Below are 25,452 nucleotides of genomic sequence, written 5' to 3'. Positions count from 1 at the left end.
AGGTAGGATAAAAATGCAATAAATAAGGGGCAGGAATGGATATGTGGGGATAGAGACAGTGGTGCCCCATTTGGGGCATGGGGGTGAACTTGACGTCCTATTGATCCTTTCCTTCTTTGAATCCATGGTCCCCCTGCACAATCACTGCAATTTCACAGACCATTGCTTCAGCGTTCTCATTTTTTGACTCTATTTTAAAATGAATTTGTTTTGCTTTTATAGTCCTCTTGCTGGCTGCTTATTAATTTGTCCTAATGTTAAGTGTGATCTTTAATCTTTCTGGGGCTTTCTACATTGCCCAGAAAACTATTGTCCATGGGCGTCTGATGAATGCAAATGAATAAATAAATGAAGTGTGAAATGAAGCCAAAGCAGACCAAATAACTTTCCGGTGGAGATGGAGACATAGAGAGAGACTTGCTCTGTGTTTGGGGCTCTCCTGGAAAGTCTAAGGCGAAGCAATGTAACAACAACAACAAATTATTTATATTGTGCCCATCTGACTGGGTTGCCCCAACCTCTCTGAGCCTCTTCAACAAACTAAAAACACAGCAAACGTCAGACATTTAAAACTTCCTGATACAGGTGCTGATACTTTGAGCTCCCCCATCCTGTGCTCAGATGTGAAATTAAAACCATATATTCAAAGAAACTTCCCTATATATCCTGGCTAAGTGCCCCGAGTTTCTCGCTGCTCAGAGATTCGGGTTGTGAGTAATTTAACATTTCTATAACCTGGAGAATCTGACCAGAGGTGAAAATGGGCAGAAAATAAATTGGGAGTCCCCAAAGCTCCTCTGTCTTGTGCAACTTTCAAAAATGGGTAAGTAAAATGACTATCTTGAGCATAAGGTTGCAATTCTGTGCAAGGTTCGCCAGCCAGGGAGCCGATTCCCACTGAATCCAGGGGGCTGGTCTTCCAAATAAAGGCTCTGGAATTTGCACATATTGGGAAAGGAAGGGGGGGAGGCAAAGAAGAGACGTGGGCTTGCTTTTAAGCGCCCCCACAAAAAAAGAGGCGATTCAGTTTCTCCAAGGCTTGTGGCAATGTGCAACAAAAGCTCTGCCCACGTCAGAAGGGGGGGGATCTTTTTGTACTGATGCACGATTCCGGTAAAGGACGACACATAGCCCTCGGGATTCCCAGAGGAGCAAAGAAAAGGACCTTTGAGCAGGGGCGGTGAGTCAGAGACCCAGCGACGTGCTAGGCAGACGAGGCCCCACTTTCCTTGCAAGAGCACAAAGGGTCAGCGGCAGCCTTTGCAACACAGCCGAAGGGTGTCGGGGTTCCTTTTGGGCCAGGAACAAACTTGTCCCCCCTCCCATAAAAAAAATAAATGGCTCAGATTGTTTAGCAGCTCTGCAACAAGAGGGTGGGGAATTGAATTCCTTTGGAGAAGGGGTCCCCAAACTTACCTCGCCGAGGGCCGGTGCCACCAGTGCCGATCACGCTGTGGGCTGGAGCGTGCGGGAGCACGGGCCCATGAGCATGCACACAGGCGGTTTCCAGCGCACTTCCAGGTTGTCGGAACACTGGAAATAGCTTGTGCGCATGCGTGTGGGCCTCCTCCGGCCTGGGAGTGCGCCGGAAATGACGCATGCGCATGCGTGCATGCTATTTCCGATGCTCCGGTGACCTGGAAGTGGGCAGCCGTGCTGTGCCGGTGAGAGCGGGTGGCGGCAGCGGGGGTTGCCGGGGGCCGCATAAATGAGCCTCGTGGGCCGCATCCGGCCCGCGGGCCTTAGTTTGGGGAACCCTGCTTTGGAGCCTGGATACTGGGTCAAGCCCGGCTAGTCCAGCATCCTGGGCTCCCAGTGGCCAACCAGATGCCTAAGGCAAACTGTGGAACTCACTGCCACAGAGCCAGGAGTAGCTTTAAAAGAGGATTGAGCAAATTCACAGAGGAAGAGAGGGCTATTGATGGCTACTGGCCAGGATAGCTCTGCTCTGCCTCCACAGCTGAGAGGCAGCAATCAATGCGTCTGGAAACCACAGGAGGAGAGAGTTGGGTCCTGTTTTGGGACTAATAATAAGAATAATAATACCCCACCCATCCGACCGGGTCGCCCCAGCTGCTCTGGGCTGCTTCCAACAATATAAAAACACAGTGAGACATCCCAGAGACCAGGAGGTTTCACATGTAAATATATATAAAATAGGTAAAGAAGCTTAACGCAGAAAGACTCAAGTTACTCTTGAAAGAAGCAACTTTTAGTCCCGGACCGACTCCTGTTTGGTGTGAATTGTAAAATATGGGGTGAATAGAAGATGGATTAACTTTGATCTTTTAAAGCACTTGTTGTTGTTGTTTAGTCGTTTAGTCGTGTCCGACTCTTCGTGACCCCATGGACCATAGCACGCCAGGCACTCCTGTCTTGCACTGCCTCCCGTAGTTTGGTCAAACTCATGTTCGTAGCTTCGAGAACACTGTCCAACCATCTTGTCCTCTGTCGTCCCCTTCTCCTAGTGCCCTCAATCTTTCCCAACATCAGGGTCTTTTCCAAGGATTCTTCTCTTCTCATGAGGTGGCCAAAGTATTGGAGCCTCAGCTTCACGATCTGTCCTTCCAGGGAGCACTCAGGGCTGATTTCCTTAAGAATGGATAGGTTTGATCTTCTAGCAGTCCATGGGACTCTCAAGAGTCTCCTCCAGCACCATAATTCAAAAGCATCAATTCTTCGGCGATCAGCCTTCTTTATGGTCCAGCTCTCACTTCCATACATCACTACTGGGAAAACCATAGCTTTAACTATACGGACCTTTGTCGGCAAGGTGATGTCTCTGCTTTTTAAGATGCTGTCTAGGTTTGTCATTGCTTTTCTCCCAAGAAGCAGGCGTCTTTTAATTTCGTGACTGCTGTCACCATCTGCAGTGATCAAGGAGCCCAAGAAAGTAAAATCTCTCACTGCCTCCATTTCTTCCCCTTCTATTTGCCAGGAGGTGATGGGACCAGTGGCCATGATCTTGGTTTTTTTGATGTTGAGCTTCAGACCATATTTTGCGCTCTCCTCTTTCACCCTCATTAAAAGGTTCTTTAATTCCTCCTCACTTTCTGCCATCAAGGTTGTGTCATCTGCATATCTGAGGTTGTTGATATTTCTTCCGGCAATCTTAATTCCTGCTTGGGATTCATCTAGTCCAGCCTTTCGCATGATGAATTCTGCATATAAGTTAAATAAGCAGGGAGACAATATACAACCTTGTCGTACTCCTTTCCCAATTTTGAACCAATCAGTTGTTCCATATCCAGTTCTAACTGTAGCTTCTTGTCCCACATAGAGATTTCTCAGGAGACAGATGAGGTGATCAGGCACTCCCATTTCTTTAAGAACTTGCCATAGTTTGCTGTGGTCGACACAGTCAAAGGCTTTTGCATAGTCAATGAAGCAGAAGTAGACGTTTTTCTGGAACTCTCTAGCTTTCTCCATAATCCAGCGCATGTTTGCTATTTGGTCTCTGGTTCCTCTGCCCTTTCGAAATCCAGCTTGCACTTCTGGGACTTCTCGGTCCACATACTGCCTAAGCCTGCCTTGTAGAATTTTAAGCATAACCTTGCTAGCGTGTGAAATGAGCGCAATTGTGCGGTAGTTGGAGCATTCTTTGGCACTGCCCTTCTTTGGAATTGGGATGTAGACTGATCTTCTCCAATCCTCTGGCCATTGCTGAGTTTTCCAAACTTGCTGGCATATTGGGTGTAGCACCTTAACAGCATCATCTTTTAAAATTTTAAATAGTTCAGCTGGAATATCATCACTTCCACTGGCTTTGTTATTAGCAGTGCTTTCTAAGGCCCATTTGACTTCACTCTCCAAGATGTCTGGCTCAAGGTCAGCAAACACACTACCTGGGGTGTACGAGACCTCCATATCTTTCTGGTATAATTCCTCTGTGTATTCTTGCCACCTCTTCTTGATGTCTTCTGCTTCTGTTAGGTCCTTACCACTTTTGTCCTTGATTATGGTAATCTTTGTACGAAATGTTCCTTTCATATCTCCAATTTTCTTGAACAGATCTCTGGTTTTCCCCATTCTATTGTTTTCCTCTATTTCTTTGCATTGCTCATTTAAGAAGACCCTCTTATCTCTCCTTGCTGTTTTTTGGAAATCTGCATTCAGTTTCCTGTATCTTTCCCTATCTCCCTTGCATTTTGCTTGCCTCCTCTCCTCCGCTATTCGTAAGGCCTCGTTGGACAGCCATTTTGCCTTCTTGCATTTCCTTTTCCTTGGTATGGTTTTCGTTGCTGCCTCCTGTATAATGTTACGAGCCTCCATCCATAGTTCTTCAGGCACTCTGTCCACCAAATCTAAATCCTTAAACCTGTTCCTCACTTCCACTGTGTATTCATAAGGGATTTGATTCAGATTGTATCTTACTGGCCCAGTGGTTTTTCCTACTTTCTTCAGTTTAAGCTGGAATTTTGCTATAAGAAGCTGATGATCTGAGTTACAGTCAGCTCCAGGTCTTGTTTTTGCTGATTGTATAGAGCTTCTCCATCTTTGGCTGCAGAGAATATAATCAATCTGATTTCGATGCTGCCCATTTGGTGATATCCATGTGTAGAGTCGTCTCTTGTGTTGTTGGAAGAGAGTGTTTGTGATGACCAGCTTGTTCTCTTGACAGAACTCTATTAGCCTTTGCCCTGCTTCATTTTGAACTCCAAGGCCAAACTTGCCAGTTGTTCCTTTTATCTCTTGATTCCCTACTTTAGCATTCCAATCCCCTGTAATGAGAAGAACATCCTTCTTTGGTGTCATTTCTAGAAGGTGTTGTAGGTCTTCATAGAATTGGTCAATTTCACTTTCTTCAGCACCGGTAGTTGGTGCATAAACTTGGATTACTGTGATGTTAAAAGGTCTGCCTTGGATTCGTATCGAGATCATTCTGTCATTTTTGAGATTGCATCCCATTACAGCTTTTGCCACTCTTTTGTTGACTATGAGGGCCACTCCATTTCTTCTACAGGATTCTTGCCCACAGTAGTAGATATGATAGTCACCCGAACTGAATTCACCCATTCCCTTCCATTTTAGTTCACTGATGCCCAGGATGTCGATATAAAGCACTTAATGGATAATAAATAATAACAACAATAACCATGATTTTGTTATTTATACCCTGCGCCAGTCACTCTGGGCAGCTTTCAACGCATATAAAAACACCATAAAACATCAAACATTAAAAACTTCCCAATACAGGGCTGCCTTCAGATGGCTTCTAAAAGTCAGATACAGTAGTTGTTTATTTCCTTGACATCTGAAGGGACGGTGCCACCACCGATAAGGCCCTCTGCCTGGTTCCCTGTCAACGTGGGAAGCAGCAGAAGACCCGCGGCCTTGGACCTCAGTGTCTGGGCTGAGCGATGGGGGTGGAGACGCTCCTTCAGGTCTACTGGGCCGAGGCTGTTCAGAGCTTTAAAGGTCAGCACCAACACTTTGAATCGGGCTCAGAAACATACTGGGAGCCAATGTAGGTCTTTTAGGACTTTGGAATAGCCTGGAACAGCCACTCAGTTTGTGTGCTGCTGCCTTTCTAAATGAGCGCGTACATATCTTTTATTTTCTTTTGTTCCTGTGACTGCTGGAAAACGCTTCACACACACAACAAAACCAACCCCTGGAAATTTACGAGGCCTGGGTGGGTCATTAAGTTACATGAGCGGCACTGAGCAGCGAAATTTATTGCCTCTGAGAGAGGAGGATTAGGAAGGAGAACTATAAAGGAGCAGCAAGACTTCTCCAAGCCCCAATGAAACACGCCACCAAACAGTATTATTGTATCTGGCAGGCTCTGTGCAAGGAGAGAAGGGGGCAAAATCTAGAACTGCTGCAAAGGAGCGGGCAAGCTAAGGGCGAGCTATTGTCCGGCACGAAATCGGAGAGCCCAGCCTTGCGGCAGGACGATGACAGAGCGGCAAAATAGGAAAACGGTTCTGCACAAAAAGTGGCGACAGCTGTTTTATTCCAGGCGCCCCGAAGCGGAGTTCAGTTTCCACTCGTGGACTTTGGACCTCTGACCAATGGAAGGTTCTCAGGAAACGACATGAGCACATGCCTCGGGACAGTCTGGCTCCTGGTCCCATGCAAACATCATGCAATCGCACTCCTCAATTCAGGACCTCAACGGACTTCTTTTAAATGCTATGCTACTTAGCCCTTAAATTGGGAGGGGTGGCTAATACCCCAGAGGACAGGATCACACTTCAAAATGACCTTAACAGATTAGACAACTGGGCCAAAGCAAACAAGATTAATTTTAACAAGGAGAAATGTAAAGTACTACACTTGGGCAAAAAAAAATGAAAGGCACAAACACAGGATGGGTGACACCTGGCTTGAGAGCAGTACATGTGAAAAGGATCTAGGAGTCTTGGTAGACCACAAACTTGACATGAGACAGCAGTGTGATGCAGCAGCTAAAAAAGCCAATGCAATTCTGGGCTGCATCAATAAGAGTATAGCGTCTAGATCAAGGGAAGTAATAGTACGACTGTATTCTGCTCTGGTCAGACCTCACCTGGAGTACTGTGTCCAGTTCTGGGCACCACAGTTCAAGAAGGATACTGACAAGCTGGAACGTGCCCAGAAGAGGGCAACCAAAATGGTCAAAGGCCTGGAAACGATGCCTTATGAGGAACGGCTTAGGGAGCTGGATATGTTTAGCCTGGAGAAGAGACGGTTAAGTGGTGATATGATAGCCATGTTCAAATATATAAAAGGATAATAAAAAAATTCCTTCAGTAGCACCTTTATTTTTTTTATTTTTATTTTTTTATTATTTTACTTCGATCCAGACCAACACGGCTACCTACCTGTATATAAAAGGATGTCATATAGAGGAGGGAGAAAGGTTGTTTTTTCCTGCTCCAGAGAAGCGGACACGGAGCAATGGATTCAAACTACAAGAAAGAAGATTCCACCTAAACATTAGGAAGAACTTCCTGACAGTAAGAGCTGTTCGGCAGTGGACTTTGCTACCAAGGAGTGTGGTGGAGTCTCCTTCTTTGGAGGTCTTTAAGCAGAGGCTTGACAGGCATCTGTCAAGAATGCTTTGATGGTGTTTCCTGCTTGGCAGGGGGTTGGACTGGATGGCCCTTGTGGTCTCTTCCAACTCTATGATTCTATGATTCTATGACTTTATTTGCTCCCATTGTCCCATGTCCATTAACTTCAAATTCCTTTTTATAAAATTCCATGAAATATTATCAAAGGCCTTCTCTGCGTCAATAAACATTAATGCTGCTTGCTCATCATTCCTGGTCTCTAGATATTCTATTACATTTAATATATTTCTCACATTATCTTTCATCTGTTGACCAGGAAGAAAGCCCGCTTGGTCCTCATGGATCACATCTTTCAAAATTCCTTTTACACCTGGCTTCTGGCCGCTTGTGACCAAGGGAAGATGCCTGGGGGCCAGGATGGCACCTGACGTCTCCACCACCTGGGGAATATTTGGACCTGGGCTGTTTTCACACACTAATACCCCGTCCTGTAGAATCCTATCCGTTATATTTTATCAGCACAATTGGAATGAATTTCTGGAACCAAAATGCTTTTTCTGTGCAGCCTGAGCAGCAGCAGTCAGTCTTAAGAAAAAGAGGTTGGAATTGGCCAATAGATATGCGGACTGCCCCTGGATCAAGTGACTTCTCTTCTTTAAGTTCTCTGTGCTCAAGGTTGTCCTCTGAAGTAGCCTGATGTTTCACTGAGAATCAATCACAGTCAGTCCATCTTTTGAAAAATAAGACTTTAGAGCCGTCTTGCCCAAAAATTGCAACTAGACCTTCCGTTTGGCGCCTGTAGCCTTGGTTTAAGGAGCCGTTCGGCTCCTAGCTCATACATCTGAGTCTCGAACGCTGCCTCCGGACTACAGCTCCCATATCCAACGGTTAAGGATGATGGGAGTTGTAGTCCATAACATCTGGAAGGCACCAGGTCGGGTGTGAGGATCGCCTATAGAGCCAGGATTATTCTTAGGCTGCTTGCTAACAGTTAGGAACAGAAGAACGCCATGGCATCAGAAGACCTCTCCCCACGGGGTCACCTAGTCCAACCCCGCTTGCAATGCAGATAAAGCAGCAGATTTTACCCCACAATCTTTTAAAATGTGACCCGCATGAGACACCAATAAGCGATGTCTGTCAAGGACTTTGTAAGAGTAGGTTCTCCCACTTTGGGGTTGGGGTGGTGGAGAAATGGGACATCTGCTCATTGGAGAAGGAAACCTAGCTAGCAAAGGCCAGAATTCTAGAGCAAGGTTACTAGACGTCCCTGTTTCCTGGGGACAGTCCCCAGATTTGGTGGAGTCTCCTTCTTTGGAGGTCTTTAAGCAGAGGCTTGACAGCCATATGTCAAAAAGGCTTTGATGGTGTTTCCTGCTTGGCAGGGGGTTGGACTGGATGGCCCTTGTGGTCTCTTCCAACTCTATGATTCTATGATTCTATGATTTACAAATCAGCCCCCATACAAAAGCCATTGAAGTTGAAAAGTGTCCCCAGATTCATTGAAAAAAATATATGGTAACCTTATCCTAGAGATAAGCGCAATTGCTATTTAGAACTCTGCAAGCAGTTCAGGCTGATATCCTTTCACTTTTTAGCCCTCTCTCTTGATTGCAGTTTCTAAAATAGGTCACAATGCACTTCATTGTACCCAGATTTTTGTGGGTTGTTTTTTTTGCAGACTAAAACAGGATCTGGCCATTAAGGTGAAATTCTCTCAGACCTTTTCAAAGAAGAAGAAAAGCAAAACCAGCCAATTAAGACCATTATGAAATTAGTCTGACGACTGGCTGCAGAAAGCAATGCTACCACATCTGCGGAACTCCCTGCTCAAGGAGACCTGGCAGTTGTCGCTTGGCTTTTTAGGAAGCTTCAAGATGTTATTGCTCCACCGGGGTTTACAGACAATATTTGAGATTATATAGCCCTGGCTGCCAGCATCTTAAAAAGCAGAGACATCACCTTGCCTACAAAGGTCTGTATAGTTAAAGCTATGGTTTTCCCAGTAGTGATGTATGGAAGTGAGAGCTGGACCATAAAGAAGGCTGATCGCCGAAGAATTGATGCTTTTGAATTATGATGCTGGAGGAGACTCTTGAGAGTCCCATGGACTGCAAGAAGATCAAACCTATCCATTCTTAAGGAAATCAGCCCTGAGTGCTCACTGGAGGGACAGATCATGAAGCTGAGGCTCCAATACTTTGGCCACCTCATGAGAAGAGAAGACTCCCTGGAAAGGACCCTGATGTTGGGAAAGATTGAGGGCACAAGGAGAAGGGGACGACAGAGGACGAGATGGTTGGACAGTGTTCTCGAAGCTACGAACATGAGTTTGACCAAACTGCGGGAGGCAGTGGAAGACAGGAGTGCCTGGCGTGCTATGGTCCATGGGATCACGAAGAGTCGGACATGACTAAACGACTAAACAACAACAAGCCCTGGCTGCAGCAAGCTTTCCTGGAGCACCTGATTAGTATGGTGCTAACATGGTGCCTACTGCCTTCTCCTGTGTGGTTAAAGCACCCCTGGGGGGGATTACTTAGGGGGGCACTAAGTGGCAAGGGTTCAAAGCAGGAGCTCTACCAATGAGATGTTCCTTGCTTCTTCATGAGAAATCCAGTAGCAGCAGTGAGTGTCCCATAGGGCTGCCATATTTCAAAAAGAAGAAGACATTTTTGAGCTATTTTTTAATTCGCCAATATCTACATTCTGACATGGGTTGCCGAGATTTCCCCCAGACGTTTTTGCGATTTCCACCCGGACACTGTTTCCGATGACCAGATCCTGGCAATGTCCGGGAAATTGCAGGTGTGTGGCAACCCTAACCACTGGCTCCCACTGGCAGAAGAAGCAGTGCTCGAACTCGCAACCTTCTTCTTCTTCTTCTTCTTCTTGCCAAAGGCTTAATGTGTAAGTCACTGTGTTTGCCACACATTTCGGTCAACGGGTGCAGGAGAGGACTAGGTGCTTGTTCAAGCGCAAGCAAGGTTATTTCCCCAATACCTAACACCCCACAGAAGAAGTGTCACATGGAGGACGGAGCAAGCCTGTTTTCTGCTGCTCTCCAGGGTAGGACCTGAACCTGTGGCTTCAATTCACAAGAAAGGAGACTCCAACTAAACATTAGGAACAACTTTTTGACAGCAAAAGAGCCATTCGACGGGGGAACGGGCTTCCCTTGGGATATTGTGGGCTTTCTTTCAATGGAAGTTTTTAAGCAGAGGTTGGGTGGCCCCCGGATGAGATTCCTGCATTGCAAAGGGGTTGGACTAGATGAACTCTGAGGGTCCCCCTTCCGACCCTACGATTTCTGGACTGCCACAGGTTCCTGATCCCCAGGCTAAATGAACCACAGCTCAGAGCTCACAAAAGTAAAAAGTAAAAAGATTTTGGGAATCAATCTACAATGAGTTAAAAAAAGATGTTAAAATATACATTTCCCAAAAAACCAGAAAGTTTCTTATTGGGATTGATGGGAAATGAAATTTAAAAAAGGAAGATCAAAAACTATTCATGTATGCCACCACTGCAGCCAGAATGGTGTTAGCTCAAAGGTGGAAATCGACAGAAATACCAACAATTGAGGAGTGGAGGGTCAAAATGATGGAGTATTCGGAGTTAGCTAGAATGACAGGAAGGATAAGGGAACAAAAGGACCAGAAGTTCCAAAAAGTTTGTGGAATACCTAAAGGAGTTACTGTAAGACTATGAAGACACTAACAGGATTGACATAAAACCTACAACAGATACACAATGCAGACGTATTTAAAATATGGTAATATAATTAAGGTGATGATAGAGATAAAAATGAAGAAAGCGTGATATATATGATGATAACTTAGAAAACCGATAACGAAAAAGGAGGAAGTTACGTTCGGCAGAACAATAGAATGTATATAGTAAATAGTAACAGAAATGTAAATGATGTACTGATTCTGTTATGTATTATTTATCTTTGTTTATATATTGTAATTTTGTGTTTATTAAAATAATAAAAATTAAAAAAAACCACAGAGCTCGCAAATGGACCGATGAGAGGAGAAGCACAGTCTGTGTCTGTTCCCAACCTGCAAAAACAAGAGCTAGCTTGTGGCAGGCATAGAGCCAAGCCTGGGAGATCGTGCAGAGGAAACAGATGTATTAAGGCCTCGGTGACAAAACAGTGTTATCCAGCCAGGGAGATAACGGTAATGGGCCCTATTGCAAGTTCCCCACTCCACTTGTTGGAGTCTCCATAGCAACCCTATCTGAACCACAATGCATGCAATCTGGCCGGCTGCTCCTCCAGCCACCGCTGCTTTCGAAGCCTCGGTATATGTGCAGCATGCAAGGATCCTATCTCCCACTGCAGCTTTTGAAATGAGAAATGCCCTCTAATAGATCTCTCTCTCTCTCTGAAGGACTGGAAGCTTTCCCTATATTTGCACGCACAATGCAAATAATAATAATAATAATAATAATGTTTTTATTATTTAACCCCCGTCCATCTGGCTGGGTTTCCCCTGCCACTCTGAGCAGCTCACAGCACATACTAAAAGGTCAAAGATTAGAAAGTTCCCAACACAGGGCAGCCTTCAGATGTCTTCTAAAAGCCAGGTAAGTTGTTTCTTTCGAACCGAGGGGTCTTCAGACTTTTTAATATCCGACCGCCCAGTCTGCAACAACGGGGTTCGGCTTTAGATTCGCACGCGCAAAACGAAACGAGGACAGACGACAACAGCTTTTCTGTTATGCAAGACGCAGTCGACTTGTGAATCTTCAACTCCTTCGAGAGAGTTCAATGATTTGTTTCGAAAGGCATCATTTCCTGCAATGCGGGGGGCTGGGGGTGGATTAGATTACCCTTGGGGGTCCCTTTCAACTCTGCAGTTCTATGATTCTATTGATTTTTTTTCCACCTAGCACAGGAAAAGGCTTCGGGATTCATACTTCACTAAGCCTGGGTACTTTCCCTGAATTTTCTTCAAACCCCACAATACTGACAGCCGGTATGGCACAGCAGCTAAGAGTGTCAGAATAGGACCTGGGGGGACCAGGCTTCAAATCCCACAGTCAGTCATGAAACTCACTGGGTGGCCTCGGGTCACTCGCTGCCTCGCAGGCTAACCTACCTCATAGGGTTATTCGAGCCAGGAGCTCCTTGGAGAAAAAGACGGGATATAATTCAGTAAATCAAACTGACTTAAGGACAGGAAACCCCCCTCTGCCCTTTCATCAAACACCTGATGCTCCTTGGGCACTAGATTCCAATTCAATGACTGCCTAGATGCAGATCTCATGGGAAGGCGAGTCAAAACAGTGCAAGCCTGCATGCGTGATCTCAGCATGTGTGTGGCAGTTGCAAAGCCTTTGAGGAATCCTGGGACGCAGGTGGCACTGTGGGTTAAATCACAGAGCCTAGGGCTTGCCAATCAGAAGGTTGGCGGTTTGAATCCCTGCGACGGGGTGAGCTCCTGTTGCTCAGTCCCAGGTCCTGCCCACCTAGCAGTTTGAAAGCACATCAAAGTGCAAGTAGATAAATAGGTACCACTCCGGCGGGAAGGTAAACAGCGTTTCCGTGTGTTGCTCTGGTTCGCCAGAAGCGGCTTTGTCATGCTGGCCACATGACCCAGAAGCTGTACACCGGCTCCCTCGGCCAATAGAGCGAGATAAGCGCCGCAACCCCAGAGTCGGTCACGACTGGACCTAATGGTCAGGGGTCCCTTTACCTTTGACGTATCCTATCAGTCCTCGTCCCCAATCATAGTAATGCAGCCACCCACAATAATCTCTTGCCTCTCTCTCCCCTGTCAGTTCAATGGGTCTTTGCGACCTGCTCTTTCTCCTACTCCCCTTTCTCCCTTGCATTATTATTCTCCGAAACAGCAACTGCGCCCGATATCAACCGGAAAACAAAACGCACAAGTGAATAATCTGATTCCCCACGAGCCCTCTGTGGGTTTTTTAAATGAAAAGGGCCCAAGAGCCTTGCAAGTCCAGGCAGGTTCGTGGATTCAACCGACACCGTTTGCTGCTAAGACAGGAAATATTAAAGCACCCGGATGGGTTGCCGAGGGCTGCGTGAACTTGTGTGTGCTTTTCTCCTTTTCATTTCTGCTTGAGTCAACAGCGAACAAGTTTTAAAAAAAAGATAAAAAAAAATCTAACGTAAACCAGTTGGGAGACAACATCAGCCGCCGCCACTAAACCAACAGGTTGGTGACTTAGAGAAATGTTAGCTCTGAAAATTGTCTTAAGTTACTTGTGTTTTCATAATTGCCAGTAGCTGGAGAAACTCTGAATTTGGAACACACCCAAAATCCCACCAGAGGCATGTTACATATACTAAAAAGTTATTCCAGTTTGGAGCATTTCCTTTAAATTTTGTCCACCTGCTGTTAAGAAAGTTGGCAATATAAACAGTAAACACACATGTAGTTGATACAGGAATAATGGAAGCTGACTTTTTTTTGGGGTCCATCTAGCACAATATAGTCAGTCATACCTTAGAAGTCGAACGCCTTGTGAGTTGAACGTTTTGGCTCTCGGGTGTTGCAAAGCCGGGAGTGTTCCGGTTTGCAAACGTTCTTTGGAACCCGAACGTCCGACAGGGCTTTTGCGGCTTCCGATTGGCTGCAGGAGCTTCCTGGAGCCGATCGGAAGCCACGCCTTGGTTTCCAAACGTTTTGGAAGTCAAACAGACTTCCGGAACAGATTCCGTTCGACTTTTGGTGTACGGCTGTACTGTGGATTGGAAGCAGTTCTCCAGAAATGCTAGAAAATTGAGATTCCGATGAAAACCTGCCAGTCGGTGCGGGCAACCCTGCGCAAGATGGACCAATGGTTTGACTTGGAAAAGAGGCAGCTTCCGGTGTTCCTAATTATTACCCCTCTGTAATCTTGCTGCGCAGGATCGTGCTGCTAAAAACGCCTCACACAATTCAAAAACCTGCTTTAAGATGACTCAACTCACGGTTTCCAGCTGTCTTTGGACTACAGCTCCCATCATCCCTAACTAGCAGGAGCAGTGGTCAGGAATGATGGGAACTGTAGTCCAAAACCACCTTTTGGGAAAGCCTGGCTTAAGTGAACCGCTAAAAATGAGGCAAGCATGCTTGTGTACGATCATCGTGGAACCAGGGATGACTGCAGCTCCCTGTCCAAGCGCACCAAACACAGGCTTGCCTCTGCGTCTTGCGCAATGCACCCCCAACATGCTAACAAAGAGTTTGCAGAGAGGTACAGCCGGACAGGGAAGAGGAGGAAAGCATCACTACAGGGAAAGGAAGGTGGCAGAAGCCAGGAAAGAGAGAATACAGGCCTCAGAAACGAATCTGACGCAGCGGTCTTGCAAACGTGGCCACAGAAAGTGATTTTTCCCATGCATGTATGTCAGCAAATGTAAGAAGAAGTATGCATGCCAAAAACCAGACGGAGAAAGCAAAATAGGCACCCTCGGAATTTCCAAAAGCTGTTTGGAAGCCAAGCATTAAGCAATGTGTTTACAAGTGGAACCGTGGAATGAGAGAAGAGGACAGCCTCCGTGGCCTTTCCCACCAGGCTTCAGCCCACACGGGCCTCCCGTGCTGCAGTTTTGAAGGCATTTGCTTCGCCAAACCAGAAACTTCCTCTCGGATAGCCCGGCCACAGCCATGCTCACCTCGCTCTTTTTTTTGGCCGGGGCTCGTTTATTAACAGACACGAATTGCTGCCAAAAACACAGCCGTCACCCAGCCTGAGGAAAGAAACTCTAGCACAAAACATTAGCCTAAGCCGGTTGGAGAGGGATCAGAGGGCGGCAGAGAGACAGAAAGAGAGAGAGAAGGAGAAGAACTGTGGGTTTCACTTTAAAGCATGACTAATTTGGAGCTGGAGCTGGCTTGAAGCAGGAGAAGCTGCCTACGAGCAAGTCAAACCCTGGGTTCATTGAATTCAGTGTTGTCTACACTGATGGGCAGCTGAGTAGGGTTACAGGCAGGTGGCAGTCCCAGATCTGGCTGCGATGCCAGGGAGCGGACCTGGGAGAGTCTGAATGCTTAGCAGAGCCATTGCCACGGAGCTGTACCTTTCCCGTACAGGTGGGCTTCGGTCACATCTTCATTTCTGCAAAGTGGATTTTGCAGAGCTCACTCCCCCCTTCTTTCACCTCCTGGGGACTTGAACCTCCTGGCTCCCGGTCCCACTTCTCTCCAAGCCATCTCCTCGCATCCTGTGCTTTATCCAACGTAAAGTAGGTTGCAAAACGCATTGAGCAAGGTCTGTGTTAAACAACTATTTGACTTTTAGAAGACATCTGAAGGAAGCCCTGTTCAGGGAAGTTTTTAATGGTTGACATGACCCTGTGTTTTTAATGTTTTTTGGTGGGAGCCGCCCAGAGTGGCTGGGGCAACCCAGTCAGATGGGCAGCATATAAATAATAAAATTATTATTATTCTATCCCAGGTACAATTTTTAAACGGATTTAGCATTATTATTAATCGCATATCTAACCAAAAAGCAAACTCAACTTACGATATGACACAAAAATTAAAATCAATATGAAACTAAAACTGAACAGAAGATACCGTAAAAACATTCGGAAACATAGAAGGAGGTCTGCTAAATCCCACCTACTAAAAGAGGCCGCAATATCTAAAACTCTTCCAGTTAAAGGCCAAGAGGCTGAAAAGAAATGCTTTTGACTGGTGCCTAAAAGTAGCCAGGGACGACGCCAGGCATGCCTCCCTAGGGAGAGCATTCCAGAAGCAGGGAGCCACCACCGAAAAGGCCCCGTTCCCACGTTCCACACCTCCCTCAGCAAAGGCGCATAGAGAAGGACCTCATTTGTGCAAAGCCCTGGAATTTCATAGGAAGCACCAGCAACATTATGTGAGAAGCGATGGTGGATCTTGAACGGCACATCAGATAATCAAAGGTACCCAATACAAGTTGGAAATGAGAATACCCGGCTCTGCCACCCACTCCCAGGCAGGTCAGTGGCAATGCCAGCCCGTCACACCCTTCCCCTCACCGCAGCCTGGCACCGCGACTCACCTTCCGCACGCTGCCCCCCTCGCAGGGTAGCAGCAGGAGGGGGAGCCCTCCGTCGGCATCCGCTTCCCCTCCGGAGGGGCTCTCTTCTTCTGGGATCATAACGGCCGGCTGGTGGGCATCTGTTGGGCAGCCACAGGAGTGCCAGGGCTCTGGGTTGTGACTGTGGCCCTGACCGAAGGCACATACAAAGCTCGCCGGCTCAGGATGCTGTGAGGTCTTCTGCAGCCCTGGACCGCTTGGGCATCTCCCCGCAGCGCCTTAGCTTCCCAGGGTGGGATCCTGAGGGCTCCTCGCTGGGAGAGACACACGGCAGCTCCGTTCAGGTGCTTCTAAGCACCTGCTTGCCTTTTCAGGAGTGCCCACCTGTCGGATCCAGATTCTTTCTCAGACTCTACGCGGGGGGGGGGAGATCTACCTTGAGCTGCTTTCTATGCAAAATTTACCTGCGGGATCCTGCATGGCTCCTCAACGCCTGTCTGAAAGGGGGTGTCTTCTCTAGTCTTGCAACCCCACCCTGTGCCCTAGGACACACCCCTTTGAGCCCCCACCTGTATAGCCTGGGAGTCTCCAAAAAACCTGCTTCCGGATCTCTACCTGGGGGGGGTCCAAATCTCTTAAAAGGAGGCTGGGGGGTGTGTTTTTTTGGGTGGTGCCACTATCTACCCTTCCCTCCCTCTTGCACCCAGATGCTCCCCCTGAGAACCTGGTGGGGAGATGTCCCTGGTCCCCCTTTCCTTAGCCCCCCAAACCTCTTTGCTGTTCTGGGAAAAATAAAAATAAGCAGAGGGGAGGACGAGTCTGCTGCTCCTGCCGCCGCCGCCGCCGCCACTTTGGGATCCCCAAAGACAATAATCACATTCAGGCTTTGCAACTCAGACCAGCGGCGGAGAGAAAGGGAGGATCCCCCGGCCAATAGGGAAGCGCCGGGTCCTGGAAGGGCAGCGCGCTTAGCCACTAGGAAGTGGGAGTCCGGGAAAAGTGGGCGGGGATTCCCTTCCGGCACCGCCCACCACTCAACTTTTCTCTCTCTCTCCCCCCCCCCTTTGCTGAATGATTGAAGGGAAAGGCGGGGAGGAGCCGAGCGAGGCGGTCGCCCGTAGCAACCGTGGGAATTAGAACGCGGGTGACGTCACGGAGGGAGGCGGCGCCCCGCGGGGGAGGGAAAAAAAGAGTTTTGCAAAAACTTCTCTACATCTTCTGCGGGGCGAAGGCGGGGGTCATTCGGGGTGTCCTGCGCGACCCTAGCTCACAAGCGAAGTTTTCAAATCCCAAACTGAAGAGTTCTTTAAAAAAAAATGTAAATAACGTCTTGCAAATTTACACAAGGGAATTTTTTAATCGCAGATTGAAGAGTTTTAAAAATTATTTTTAAATATATATGTGTGTGTGTGTGTGTGTGTGTGTGTGTGTGTGTTTATCTCCCTCCCTCCCTCTCTCTCTCTCTCTCTCTCTCTCTCTTGCAAATCTAGTCGAATGAGATTTTTAAACGCGAGAATGAAGAGCCCTCAAAACTTTCTTCTTCAAATAATCTCTTGCGAATTTATATGCGTGGAGAGTTTTAAATTCCGGAATTGCAAACAATCGCTTGTAAATTTACACGCGTGGAGCTTTTAAATCCTATACACTCGAGAGATCTTTTTAAATGCAAATAATCTCTTGCAATTTTACGCGCGTGAAGCTTTCAAATACAGAATTGGAGAGGGTTTTTTTTAAAAAAAAAATGTAAATAATCCCTTGCTAATTTAACCCAGAATGCAATGACCTCTTGCAAAACTTAATCCATACCAGATTGAGGCTAAAACTATCAAGAGCCGTATCCCCTGCTGTGCTTCCCCGCTCCTGTCTTTATGCAACAGTTGTGGCTACTGAAAGCTCCTCTCTTGAGCATCAACCGCAGCCGCATGCTTAGTTGCTCCAGAGTAGACCTCAACGGAGCGCGCTTCCCAATAAGACGTGCCTACTGCCTAGGATCAAGTCTGGATTGGGCGCGGGACGCGAGCTGCTTGCAACATCGTGCCCGGGGGCGCTCGTTGGAAAGTGCAAAAACCAGGGGAGTTAAAGAGGCGGTAGTTCAACAGGTAGTGCCCAGCCAGGTGTCTTTGCACCTGTTGAATTTCTGCCTGGCAAATTGGCAGTCACAACCATTAAAAAGACATAAACGCCACATGGGAGCTGGGTTTGCTTATTGTTGCTTGTACTAGTAATATTGGTACAGTACATCCAGATTAAAGCTGTTTATAAGAGACCCACTTATTTATAAGAGACCCACTTGCTGTTACTGGGGGGGTTGGGTTTTTTCCCCACATCTCTATTTTTATATCTTATTATGACTCAATGTGGAAATTGCTACAATTTGGTTGTGTACTTTTGTGTGCTGTTTGACTATTATTGTTAGATTTGTAATTACTGTATGTATTTTTTCATGTTGAAAGTCGCCTTGGCCATACAGTAGTTTTAACTATCTAAAGGCAGCATACAAATAAAATGATGTACTGTAATTTTATGTAAATTAACACATGTTCAAAGCCGGTTGAAACATGCAGAGCAAGAAGCGTCTGGCCTGCAAAGAAAGAGCCCCCCCCCCAGGGTTTGGGTTCTGCCTGTAGAAAAGGAAGTCCTGTGTTTTTAAGAGAAAGATAGTTGTAGCAAATAACAAAAGACAGTGGCCATAGCTACACTGTTCATTTAAAACACATGGCTTCCCCCCCCCCAGAATCATGGGAACTGTAGTTTGCTAAGGTTGCTGGGAATTGTAGCCCAGTTGTGGGCAAACTACAGTTCCCAGGAGTTTTGCGGCTGGAAGAAGCAAGGAAGTCTGCTTGGGGGAGAGTAAAGGTTTGTGTTTGTTTTGTTCTTATTTCTATTACGTATTTTGTGTTTTTTATATTGTGATTTTGTGTTGTGGATGAAGGGTGGTGGTATACAAATTTAATAAACAAACAAATAATTCAGACAGGTCCTTATTGTGCTCCTAATGCATGCAAGTTTTTTGCAGTGTCTACAAGATGCCATCACCCTGTTGTTGTTGTTGTTTAGTCGTTTAGTCGTGTCCGACTCTTCGTGACCCCATGGACCAGAGCACGCCAGGCACTCCTGTCTTCCACTGCCTCCCGCAGTTTGGTCAAACTCATGTTCGTAGCTTCGAGAACACTGTCCAACCATCTTGTCCTCTGTCGTCCCCTTCTCCTAGTGCCCTCAATCTTTCCCAACATCAGGGTCTTTTCCAAGGATTCTTCTCTTCTCATGAGGTGGCCAAAGTATTGGAGCCTCAGCTTCACGATCTGTCCTTCCAGGGAGCACTCAGGGCTGATTTCCTTAAGAATGGATAGGTTTGATCTTCTTGCAGTCCATGGGACTCTCAAGAGTCTCCTCCAGCACCATAATTCAAAAGCATCAATTCTTCGGCGATCAGCCTTCTTTATGGTCCAGCTCTCACTTCCATACATCACTACTGGGAAAACCATAGCTTTAACTATACGGACCTTTGTAGACAAGGTGATGTCTCTGCTTTTTAAGATGCTGGCAGCCAGGGCTATATAATCTCAAATATTATCTGCAAACCCCGGTGGAGCAATAACATCTTGAAGCTTCCTAAAAAGCCAAGCGACAGCTGCCAGGTCTCCTTGAGCAGGGAGTTCCGCAGATGTGGTAGCACTGCTTTCTGCAGCCAGCCATCAAGGTGATGTCTCTGCTTTTTAAGATGCTGTCTAGGTTTGTCATTGCTTTTCTCCCAAGAAGCAGGCGTCTTTTAATTTCGTGACTGCTGTCACCATCTGCAGTGATCAAGGAGCCCAAGAAAGTAAAATCTCTCACTGCCTCCATTTCTTCCCCTTCTATTTGCCAGGAGGTGATGGGACCAGTGGCCATGATCTTGGTTTTTTTGATGTTGAGCTTCAGACCATATTTTGCGCTCTCCTCTTTCACCCTCATTAAAAGGTTCTTTAATTCCTCCTCGCTTTCTGCCATCAAGGTTGTGTCATCTGCATATCTGAGGTTGTTGATATTTCTTCCAGCAATCTTAATTCCGGCTTGGGATTCATCTAGTCCAGCCTTTCGCATGATGAATTCTGCATATAAGTTAAATAAGCAGGGAGACAATATACAACCTTGTCGTACTCCTTTCCCAATTTTGAACCAATCAGTTGTTCCATATCCAGTTCTAACTGTAGCTTCTTGTCCCACATAGAGATTTCTCAGGAGACAGATGAGGTGATCAGGCACTCCCATTTCTTTAAGAACTTGCCATAGTTTGCTGTGGTCGACACAGTCAAAGGCTTTTGCATAGTCAATGAAGCAGAAGTAGACGTTTTTCTGGAACTCTCTAGCTTTCTCCATAATCCAGCGCATGTTTGCTATTTGGTCTCTGGTTCCTCTGCCCCTTCGAAATCCAGCTTGCACTTCTGGGAGTTCTCGGTCCACATACTGCCTAAGCCTGCCTTGTAGAATTTTAAGCATAACCTTGCTAGCGTGTGAAATGAGCGCAATTGTGCGGTAGTTGGAGCATTCTTTGGCACTGCCCTTCTTTGGAATCGGGATGTAGACTGATCTTCTCCAATCCTCTGGCCATTGCTGAGTTTTCCAAACTTGCTGGCATATTGGGTGTAGCACCTTAACAGCATCATCTTTTAACATTTTAAACAGTTCAGCTGGAATATCATCACTTCCACTGGCCTTGTTATTAGCAATGCTTTCTAAGGCCCATTTGACTTCACTCTCCAAGATGTCTGGCTCAAGGCCAGCAACCACACTACCTGAGGTGTACGAGACCTCCATATCTTTCTGGTATAATTCCTCTGTGTATTCTTGCCACCTCTTCTTGATGTCTTCTGCTTCTGTTAGGTCCTTACCACTTTTGTCCTTGATTATGTTAATCTTTGTACGAAATGTTCCTTTCATATCTCCAACTCCCTGTTTAATTTGGAATTACCCTTTCAAGAGGGAAATCTAATATGAGGGGCTTCCAGATGGGGGTTTCATAACCAAGCAAGTTTTTGAAATATCTCAAAGTCGGGGGATGGTGGTGAAGGGTGGTTGCGGCAGCAGCAGCAGCAGCAACAACAACAGGGACTTTATTAAGTTTTCAGGATAAATAAACGGCACCAGGTTGCTTCGAATTAACTTCTATCCTTTGAAATTAATAGACCTCAATTAATCACCTGGTCATTAATTTCAATGGATCTATGTCTGAATGCATGTTACTTGAACTCAACCCTCCGATTTCAAAGAGCCTCTCATGGAGAAGAGAGAGAATTAAAAACAAGGTTGTCATATTCCCCAAACTGAAAAGTGAGCCTTTTTATTTTTACTTCTCAAAGTTTTTGAACTTTTTTTTGGGGGGGGGGAGGACATCTCCTAATAAAAGATACATTTTGGAACATTTAATGGATTTTTAAATAAAACATTAACCCCCTTTGCCCTACATCCGAGTTTTCAGGGACATTTTTTTTGCCTCCTGGACACCATTCTGTTGCCCAATTCCTGGGTGTGTCTGTGATGAGTAACAAGTAACTAAAGAGTTAACTGTGTACTGTAGCACCTGACCACTGAGGAAGATCATGTTACAGAATGTACCAGAAGTGTTTCTGTATGTTGCAGTTGGTTTCGTTTCTGCCTGGGAGACGGTCGCAAGATGTCTGCGCTCTCACCAGGTTGTTTGTTATTTTCTCTCTAGAATAAACTTAAGTAGTTATTAGAACACTTTGGACTCTGTGTGTTCTTAAGAGGCTTTTTATCCAACGGCTATACAAGCTTTCGCTGTGTGAGAAGAAGAACTCTGCTGTGTGTGTGTTTTACTGCCAGCCCGGTTCTACGGAAGCAGAGAAGCGGAGAGGAAGCGCGCCGGGCGATAATCAGAGGCTCCTAATTGAGTCATAAACAACTCAACGGAGCCCTATACCCGTCACAGGTTATGGGTCATAGAACCTAATCAATCACCAAAGCAATAAAAGGTGATTGCAGCTGTAAAAGCCGTGGAGAAAGCCGGTGTAAAGAGCTAGCTGGGAGAAACCTGTTGTTTTGCAGTCAGCAATCAATAGATGCACTCGCTAGCAGAAAGACCCTGTACCAGAAGGCTGGGATCCGCAGTCTACCCGGAGGAGCAACGTGAGCTATTCTGAGTGAGTACACAGACACGGAGCCCGGGGGTGGACAAGATGGCGGAGCAGCTACAGGAGTCATTTGTCGTGCCGTTCCAGAGGTTGAATGGCGACAACTATGCAGAGTGGAGAGAAAGGGCCAGAATGTGGTTGCTAGGAAAGGATTTGTGGACTTGTGTGTTAAATCCTCCAACCCGTCGCTGATAATTCAGCAGCTGAAGCACAGAGGTTTGCAGCAGAAACCAGGAAAGACAATAAGGCTCTATGTGCCATTGCCATGAGCTGCGATACTACGCAACTGCCCTATGTGCAAAATGCTGAGAATGCCAAGCAAGCCTGGGACAGTTTGGCGGATGAGGAACTGAGACGCCAGAAAGAATCGGCTGAGAAGGGGGGCCATGGGCGCAGAGAAGCCAGTGGGGGTGCAGTAAAAAGCACTGAGGAATCCACTGTGAGTGCGTGCGCAACAAGGCTTTGTTTTCGGTGCCAGGAGCCGGGGCACGTAGCGAGATTCTGCCCAGCTCCGGAAGCAGCCAAGGTCACTCAGCCAGGTGCCAGGCAACCCAGCGGACGTGGTCATGGGACCAGCCAGCAGCGCCGAGGCAGAGGACGTGGGAAAACTCCAGATAAGCCTGTCAGCCGTCTTTCTGCTGCCTTAGCAACGATTCGAAACAAAGGACAGGACAGTTTCGCTTTTATTATCGACTCAGGCAGCAGCCATCATCTTGTACCTCCTTCAGGACAGATCCTGAACTGCAGGCCACTTGAAGATGAAAAGAGCCTGCATCTTGCTGATGGTTCTTCTGGAACAATTAAAAGCAAGGGTGTTTTTTATATGCAATGCTTAGACACTAACCTTGATGTTTATGTTGTACCAGGCATGGAAAATGGTCTTTTAAGTGTGTCTTGCTTATTGCGTGAGGGCTTTGAAATAAGTTTTGCCAATGGTGTTTGCAAAATTGCCAGAGATGGGGCTGAGCTGGTAAGTGTTACTGTTGGGTCTGATGGTCTGTTTGTCCTAGATGGGAGGGGGCAAGCAGGTGGAAGTAACACTGGTGATGCTCAGGCTAAAAGTGCCAATACCCCAAAGGGCACAGAGGGCGCTATCCATAAGGATTGTATTCATGCTTGGCACAGAAGATATTGTCACATGTCTTTTCCTTATGTGCAAAAGGCCCCTGATTTTGTCAAAGGTTGCAGGTTCAAGCCATGTCAAAAACACCTGCAATGCCGCGCATGTGCGAAAGCGAAGACGAAGAGATGCTCTTATCCTAGGTCTGAGAGGAAGAGCACAAAACCATTTCAGTTGGTGCACTTGGATATTTCTGGGCCTATGTCAACGTCAAGTTTAGGTGGTTCAAAATATGTTTTGTGTCTTCTGGATGATTTCAGTCATTTTTCCTGGGTCATAACACTGAAAGAGAAGGGGGAGGCTGCCAGAGTGATACAGGAGTGGGTAGCCGAAGTAGAACTGCAGTTCTCCGTCACTGTCCAGTGTTTCCAGAGTGACAGGGCGGGAGAGTTTTTGAGTGCAGAACTACAAGGGTTTTTCCGTAGCAAGGGAATTAGGCACAGAAAAACCGCTCCTTTTAGTCCACAGGAGAATGGTTTAGCTGAAAGGAAATTTAGAACGCTGTCTGAACTGGTGGAGGCAACGTTGTTTGATGCAGGACTACCCCAGAAGTTTTGGGGGGAATGCTATAAATTTGTGAATTATTGTTCAAATCGCGCTTTTAATTCAGTTGTGGACAACACACCCTACTACATGTTGTATGGCAAAGTTCCGAAGGTGCACTATTTCAGAACTTTTGGGTGTGAGGCTTGGGTTCTAATTCCAAAGCAGAAGTGCAGAAAGGGTGGATCAAGATCCAGAAAAATGATCTTCTGTGGTTACGAACCAAACCAAAAGGCTTGGAGGTTTGTACCAGCAGAGGGGGACCAAACCCGCGTTCACATTAGCAGGAGTGCTACGTTCTGTGAACAAGAGGGCTGGAGACGCATTCATGCTAACCCCGAAGTTCTTCTTGACTGGTCTTCAGGTTTTGACCAGGAAGAGGAAACTCAGGTAGCTGATGCTGGAGTTCCAGGTGCTGCAGGACCAGATCCAGGTCAGGCAGCTGGTCCAAGTGGTGTAGCTCCTAGGGAAGTGAAGCAAGTAGTCAGAAGCGCACCGACTTCACCCCAGGTCAAGCCTGGGAAGTACAGCAAACGTGGTAGGTCACCCACTTCACCCAAAGCAAGCCCAGAGGGGGCTGCAAAGCGTAGTAAGTCTCTAGACAGTGCTGCTAGTCCGAGAGAGCCACAGTCAGAGACAAGCAGTTCGGATTTAGAGGGGGAAGATGTGGGACCAAGGCATTCAAAACGCACCACGAAAGGTAAACCACCTGAAAGGTTTTCAGCTGTCAGTGTATGGGCGAACCTAGCAGTGTGTGAGCCTGAAAGCTTTGAAGAGGTGCAACAGTTGTCAGTGGAGGAAGCTAGTAAGTGGAAAGTTGCAATGGAGAAAGAGTTGAACTCCATGCAATCTCTTGGTGTGTATAGCCTAACACAGCTGCCAGAAGGCAAGAAAGCAGTCAGTTGTAGGTGGGTCTACAGGCTGAAACCCACAGTGACTGGAGAGCCTCAGTACAAGGCTAGATTAGTGGCTAGAGGTTTTACTCAGAAGAAAGGAATCCACTACACAGATGTCTTTAGTCCGACTTCGAGAGCGGAATCTTTCAGGATGCTTTTAGCGACTGCAGCGCAGAGAGGCCTAGTGGTCAACCACTTTGATGTGGACACTGCTTATTTGAACTCTGACCTCCAGGAGGAGTTGTACATGTTACCTCCTCCAGGGTTTGAGAGTGACGTGCCAGGTCAGGTGTGGAAGCTGCACAAGTCGATCTGCGGTCTGAAGCAATCCGCTAAAAATTGGAATTCATGTCTTGATTCTGTTTTGAAGAGCCTAGGTTTTAGGAAGAGTCTAGCTGACAGTTGTCTGTATCTCAGAGGTGAAGGAGAACAGCAAGAACTGTTGCTTGTCTATGTTGATGACTTGATCTGCTTAGCAAAGAGCCAGATGCAAGTGCAGAAGTTTGCAAAAGAGCTAGGCAAGAGGTTCAAACTCAAGAATCTAGGTGCAGTGAATGTTTATCTAGGTGTGCAGATAGACAGAACTGAGGATGGAAGTTTTTTGCTCAGTCAGAAAGGCAAGATTGAACATTTGCTTAAGAAGTTCAGAATGTCTGATTGTAAAGGGGTCAGAACACCCATGGAGACAAACTTTGTGAAAGAGTCACAAGTGAAGGACAAAGTAGCGTTTGAGAGTCCTGAAGTGTTTCAGTCAGCGCTAGGGAGTCTGTTGT

At 46.6% G+C, this 25,452-nt stretch overlaps 2 protein-coding genes across 4 annotated transcripts in view; one reads left to right on the top strand and one right to left on the bottom strand.

The window, feature by feature from the left end:
• The window catches only part of RHPN1 (rhophilin Rho GTPase binding protein 1), a 48,546-nt gene extending 31,675 nt beyond the window's left edge, over positions 1-16,871 (bottom strand). The window contains exon 1 of the mRNA XM_035125643.3: positions 16,014-16,871. Coding sequence (XP_034981534.2) covers positions 16,014-16,112 — 99 coding nt within the window. The 5' untranslated portion in view covers positions 16,113-16,871. The remainder of the gene's footprint in view (positions 1-16,013) is intronic.
• A 4,733-nt stretch (positions 16,872-21,604) lies between these two features.
• Positions 21,605-25,452, top strand: part of TOP1MT (DNA topoisomerase I mitochondrial) — a 53,782-nt gene continuing 49,934 nt past the window's right edge. For all 3 annotated transcript variants that reach the window (XM_088676058.1, XM_088676059.1, XM_060277559.2), the window contains exon 1: positions 21,605-22,129. The gene's annotated coding sequence lies outside the window, so the exon portion shown is untranslated. The remainder of the gene's footprint in view (positions 22,130-25,452) is intronic.

Source organism: Zootoca vivipara, chromosome 8 (genome assembly GCF_965207765.1).
Source record: "Zootoca vivipara chromosome 8, rZooViv2.hap1.1, whole genome shotgun sequence".
Taxonomy (NCBI): Eukaryota; Metazoa; Chordata; class Lepidosauria; order Squamata; family Lacertidae; genus Zootoca; species Zootoca vivipara.
This window is presented reverse-complemented; position numbering and strand designations above follow the sequence as displayed.